Source organism: Notolepis coatsorum (assembly GCF_963971535.1).
Source record: "Notolepis coatsorum genome assembly, chromosome: 8".
NCBI classification, from domain to species: domain Eukaryota; kingdom Metazoa; phylum Chordata; class Actinopteri; order Aulopiformes; family Paralepididae; genus Notolepis; species Notolepis coatsorum.
The window spans coordinates 92998290-93004289 of NC_140172.1; the positions used below are offsets into that span (position 1 = coordinate 92998290).

The window sequence follows — 6000 nt, forward strand, 5'->3', positions numbered from 1 at the left end:
GAAGCAATGCATGGTGCATGTGCGTGCACGCGCTTTTGCTCACAAAAGCTTGGTTGCACGTTGTGCAACCCCGTCCCATGAGCAACGCATGCCTGGTCACTAACTTACTCACTCTATAGCCATACTGTAGGTGTTGCCTAGCAATACACCAAACATCTATTTTCTATGGCAGGTTCTCCAGTCCTGCATTTTGGTCGGTGTATGCTGGTCATGTGAGCCTGTCTGCAATGGGCTCAGGCTACTCGGTTTCAAGAATCATCAACCATGAAAAATATGATGACAAAACAAATGACAATGATGTTGCTCTCTTGAGGCTCCGTTCACCTCTGACCTTTTCACGTAAGCACCCATTGATCACATGACTATAAACTACAACACTCAATTTTTATTCAAGAATGTAATGAAATGAAACTCAGCCCATGCTGTAAATCTGAATCTGTTGGCAATTACGCAAACCAAATACCAACTCTTCCACAACTGATTGTACTGTAGGAACGGTGAGACCCGTATGTTTGCCCAACACTGGAGTGAAACTATTTCCTGAACGCCAAGCCTGGATCACCGGCTGGGGAGCCATGTCCTCAGAAGGTGAGTCAAATGGTTGGATGTATTTAGGCCTGCCCCCGACTAAGGATTTGTATCAACTTGGATTGGCCGAAATTTGCCGATAGTCGACTGGTAGTCGACTACCCCCCTGAATGCAAATTTCTTTTTTTTTTTATATATTTTTACATTTTAAATGTAATTTTTTTTGGGGGGGGGGGTCATTCCATTTGGGCTGTTGGGGGTGCTTAATGTCTGAAGAAGTCGACTGAAGGCTTCTTGTCCTCTGTTAAAGCATGCAATTGGTCCACTGATGGATACATCTTGATATGTCTAGTGTGTGAAATCCTCTTTCAGTGCCTCTGTGCCCGTTTTCTTAGGCAGTTAGCCTCGCTGGTATGTGCACCATTAGCGTTAGCCACGCTTCTAGGTCTCTTTGCTTTTGGAAAGAATGATACAAAAATATATATTTATTTTGCATTTGACTAAGAGGTTGGCAGTTGACTACGGCTCCTTTCGATTGATTAGTTGACTATTCAACTAATCGAGGTCAGCCCTACAGTAGATGTATTAGATCTGAAGATGCCAGTATTTTGCATAGCATTGTGAAAGTGCAATGTCACATACTGTATATGAAGTGGGGGAATACATATGACCCATCTACTGAGGAGCTGATGCTTAATGTCAATTTATCCTCGTTTCAACATACATTTTCATATAGATAAATGTCTGTTTTGCTCCTCTCTGTCACTGATTGATATACTGTAGCACAGTGACATGCTAGTGATTCCATCTATAACCCAGTTCATGAATGCTTTTGCATTTGCTTTTCTAAAGACCTATGTCAGTTTAGTGTCACAGAACACTACTACTTTGTTCAATTAAACAACTCAAAGTAATACTGATTGTGGCATATTATTGAATGGGTTTTCTGTGACAGAAGGCCCTCAATATTGTGGGACAAAAGCCTACCTTCAGTTGCAAGTCAATATTCTTGTATCTGCTGGAGAAAGTCCGATCTGCTGTCAGCGACCAGCACCCGCTATAGATGAGATAAGACAAGATGTATCTTTATTAATCCCCTCGGGGAAATCCAGGGGTCATAGCAGCACGGGTAAGGGGAGGGGAAGTACAGGCAGGGTAATAGAAAGTACAATATAAATATAAGAATAAAACTATAAGAATAAAAAGTGCAGTAGATTCGCAAAAGTACCTAGCATGAATTGGAATCATGATTCCTAAATTATTTGGGCTACTATCTCATGTTTCCAAGCTGATATTCACTCTAAAAACATGTTTTATTTTAGGCGCAAATACAATTTTAGACTTCAGCCATCCCACTGCTGTCACCTTTCTTTTGATACCAGGATTATCTATGTGGCTCTATATTTATTGTGGGCATGTCATTTCGAGCAGGCAATCTGAAAAAAATTCCTGAAATGGCCTCTAAAAGTCACAAAATAATTTTTCAAATTTGTCAACCACCCTAGAACATCTTACATAGGTCCCCTCTTACCAAAAAAATATGTTGACAGCTTCTACCCAAACATGGCAGCAAAAGTGTTAACGGAAGCACTTTTCAGGACTGGCCCCCTGACTATGATGTATAGTAATCTTATGACTGAACTGTACTTATTTGTCCAATGGGCTTTTATGTCTATTGTACACAGGTCTCTTGAAAGAGAACTTTATCTTAATGAGTCTAATTAAAGGACAAATAAAATGTATTAAAAACATTTCAGACCACTATTGCTGGTGCTGATGTAAAATGCATCTCCTCCTTCCTGTAAGACCGATGATTGTACCTGTAATGTCCCTACTGGCACCGGTGTTTATGGCAGCAAATGTAAAAGCGTTCATCATCTGGGTATTGGTGGAATACATACACTATTTTATCAATCAGTTATAGAGTAGCAAAACAAACATGAAAATGTCTGATTATTACTTCTTCAATTGTTGAAATAACTGACTGGTCATTTGCATGTTGAAAAAATATAAATATATGAAGATACATAAACTATGGATGAACCATAATTCCTATTTCACAGGACAGTCCCCTGACAAAATGATGCAGGCCCAGGTAACCATTTACAGCAGAGACAACTGCAACAGGCAGGAGGTGTTGAATGGACAAGTCAAAGAGTCTATGATCTGTGCTGGCAAAATGCAGGGAGGCGTGGACTCATGTCAGGTTAGTCTCTCTCTCTCGCTCTCTCTCTCGCTCTCTCTCCCCCTGATGTGTTTTACATAGTACTGTTATGTGTCCTACAGGGTGACAGTGGAGGACCCCTGGTGGCCAAGGAGGGAGGTGTATGGTGGCTGGTAGGGGACACTAGCTGGGGTATAGGGTGTGCGTTGGTGAACAAACCAGGGGTCTACGGCAACATAACTTACTTCACAGAGTGGATTTCTGAACAAATGCAGGTATGTACTGTATTCATGTGATGTAATATATGTCTATAATTAACTGTTAAATCATAATTCACATATTGTATACTGTGACACACATTTTAAAATCAACATAGAATTGAATAGGATTCCTTTCCACCGTGTTCCCACATTGGGGGAAGGAATCCCAACCTGAGCATGACAAAGTGCATTTAGGCCTAGATTGTGTTGTCAGATAGATTATATTGCACATTTTTGTTATGCCTGCCCTACTGCGTCTGTGTGGCCATGCAAAATCTGAGGTAGTGTTTACCAATTCTTAGCATACAGTTCTTATTTCTACCTTTGAGGGAGGCTGATATTCACAAATCTAGACTTAACTGTGCAAATTATAGGAATGGCAGTCACCAACAGAGATTTTGTTTTGTCTCATAATAGCAGAATTGGTGATTATGAAGATCAATGAAGAATGAAGTCTGTCATTCATCAAACAGTGGTCCTGGTCCACAATTTGCACCTGTTGACTTGAATTTTAACATTCACAGTTAACTTTTTCTTATGATACCTTATAAACATAATTTATTGGGAGAATATGCAGCAAATTACAAAATGTTTAGTATTTAAATAAATGTTGGATTTATTGATTAATTTGTTTTAGTATCGGAGTTATTAGTTCACATCCATTTAATTTAGGTTTATGAAGTAGATTTTTATTTGTTGAAACAAAAGGTTTTACAGTTAGATTTTTCCTTGATCAATCTGCAACTTTTTGTCATTTTGATTCATGTTGACATTGTGATCGGAAAATATTATCATGTCCATAGATCTGTGTTAAATACATATTCTCTGTTAATATAGGTTAACTAGCGCCTACAGCTCAGACACTAGGCCGACAGTCTGACAGTGTTTCTTAAAACAACAGCCAAAAGGGCCAGGAGATATGACACGTCCAAGGTTCTTTTCGACTCCAGTTCTTGTGTGAGACATAACAAAGCCCCTAGCCTAGACCCATCTTTTGTTTTAATTTTCTCACTAGGGCATTTTTGTTTACCTTTCTTGTCAGATCTGTTATTAACTTGTCATCTTTTGACGTCATGTCAACTTTGTACTTAATGGTAAGTCTGACCAAAGCTCTTTGTCACTTTCTGGTCAGACGCTTTGTGTGTACACATGTGTCTCTGATTTTAAACTGATCATACTCTTTCTCTGGCCATGGAAACGGATAAATAAACTATGTTCTTTTTTATACAAATTTACTCATTCTGAATTTCTACAGCTTCACTGTTTGGCTGATTAAAAAAATCCACAACAACATCAATACAGTGTAGAGTACTGTGTATGTATATGTAATAATGCATTTACTAATTTTGAGTAAAGTTTCATACTTTAATACTTTTACTTTAATAGTTTTTTTTATGCATTGCTTAAACAAAATCAGGGCTTTCAACAAAGGGGGCTGTACATTGGAGGTGGGTGGGGTGGTGGGGGACACTGTACAACTGTACAAGCAAAACTGTTCATTGGAATATTGACGAAACCATACTTGGTCATGTGGTATAATATAATGTCCTCATGTAAATATATTCCCCTCCCCTGTGTCCCCCTTACCTGTGCCCCCCCCCCTCTCTGTGGAATAAGACATTCCCCTCCCCTTTCTCCCCAAACCTGTACCCCCCCCCCCCCATTTGACCTATCAAATGGGACCACATCCCCCCCTTGTTACCTATATAGGTCTCCTCCCGAGATCTATCGAGGTCTTCTTACCTGGGTCATTTCAGCTGATCACCTGGGGGAAGCCCTCAGCCATTCTCTCTATGTATTCTATCTGTTTGGTTAATAAACCTTGTTATTATCCAAACCTCGGTTGACTGAGAACATTCTTCTTCAGGATATCCACAAATATCCCACAATTGGCGTCTACGAACTTGTGACGGACTCTTGCGTCCTACCGGCGTGCTGTATTGTTTCAGCTATACAGAGAAAAGTGAGTATAATAGATGGTCGACCAAAAATGTATGGCAAGGAATTAAAACCTTCCCGCTTTTCTCTGTGCCAGGTGAATATTACAGAATGTTGTCAAATATTGAGATCATGGCTGAGTAAGAATAATGTGCATTAATATATCTGATCTGTATTGAGAATCGTTACCAGGGCAACGCGTGCACCTGGGTCCTTATCAGGCGGTTCTGAGAGGATGGGTTATATGTGCTATTCCCAAAAGTTTAGGCACAAAGGTTGAAGTGCTATTCCTGGTCGAGTTGGAGCCGACCAAAAGCTAAGGCACACAGTAAGGTTGTTGGATTGCTAACCCAAGTCTAGCTGAAGCAGACTGAAATATAGGCAACAAAAGGAGATACGTGAGCTTATTAGAGTGATCAACCTCAAACTACGCTCACAACCTCTTCCATTCCTGAAAACGATGTATTCGGATTGAATTAACCAATTAATCATACAGATAGCGGGAAGGTGACCGGCGATGTCTCGATAGTACGTGAATGTACATTTAACGGGACATTAGTCGTGGGTTGAAGGGACCGAGAGTATGATTAAAAGGTATATATAATCTAATATATCGCTGGTAAATTTCGAAGTCAGGTTCGGTCGTTATGACTTTAATAACGATGTATAGTTATATCAAGGGATAAATGCCTTGTCGCAGCAGATGCTGGTCGCCAATACAGTCAGATATACACACACGTTAACTTATATGTATTAATGTTTGTTTGTCTGTTTAAAGTCTCGTTTGTACATGCACAGTATGCCGACTGATATCGCGCCGAGCATTGAGAGACGAGTTAATATTATGGGAATAACATTGGGGTACAACTCGCGCGACATGTAACGTCCGGTTGGAAATTATAGTTTATCGTTTCTATTTGTTTACGTTTCACTATGCACAAGTGACGTTCATTCGGTTACAAAACGCTGGTTTTAGGTAAATTCCAGGCTATTGAGAGCTCGCGGAACTAGTACTGCAGGAGTGCAAAGCGTTATTTCCGAGGCGAATGGGAACGCACGAACGTCGCTTGGAGCGATGACGTCACGCTATGCACGCCGTGGAGTTATGGT

The 6000-nt window shown here is 40.2% G+C and overlaps 1 protein-coding gene across 1 annotated transcript in view; it reads left to right on the top strand.

Moving 5' to 3' along the window:
• Positions 1-3798, top strand: part of tmprss2 (transmembrane serine protease 2) — a gene marked incomplete at both ends in the record, with an annotated part of 28260 nt that extends 24462 nt beyond the window's left edge. Inside the window, 5 exons of the mRNA XM_084320474.1 lie at positions 173-339; positions 493-588; positions 2592-2734; positions 2815-2967; positions 3790-3798. Coding sequence (XP_084176600.1) covers positions 173-339; positions 493-588; positions 2592-2734; positions 2815-2967; positions 3790-3798 — 568 coding nt within the window. The remainder of the gene's footprint in view (positions 1-172; positions 340-492; positions 589-2591; positions 2735-2814; positions 2968-3789) is intronic.
• Between the last annotated feature and the right edge of the window lie 2202 nt (positions 3799-6000).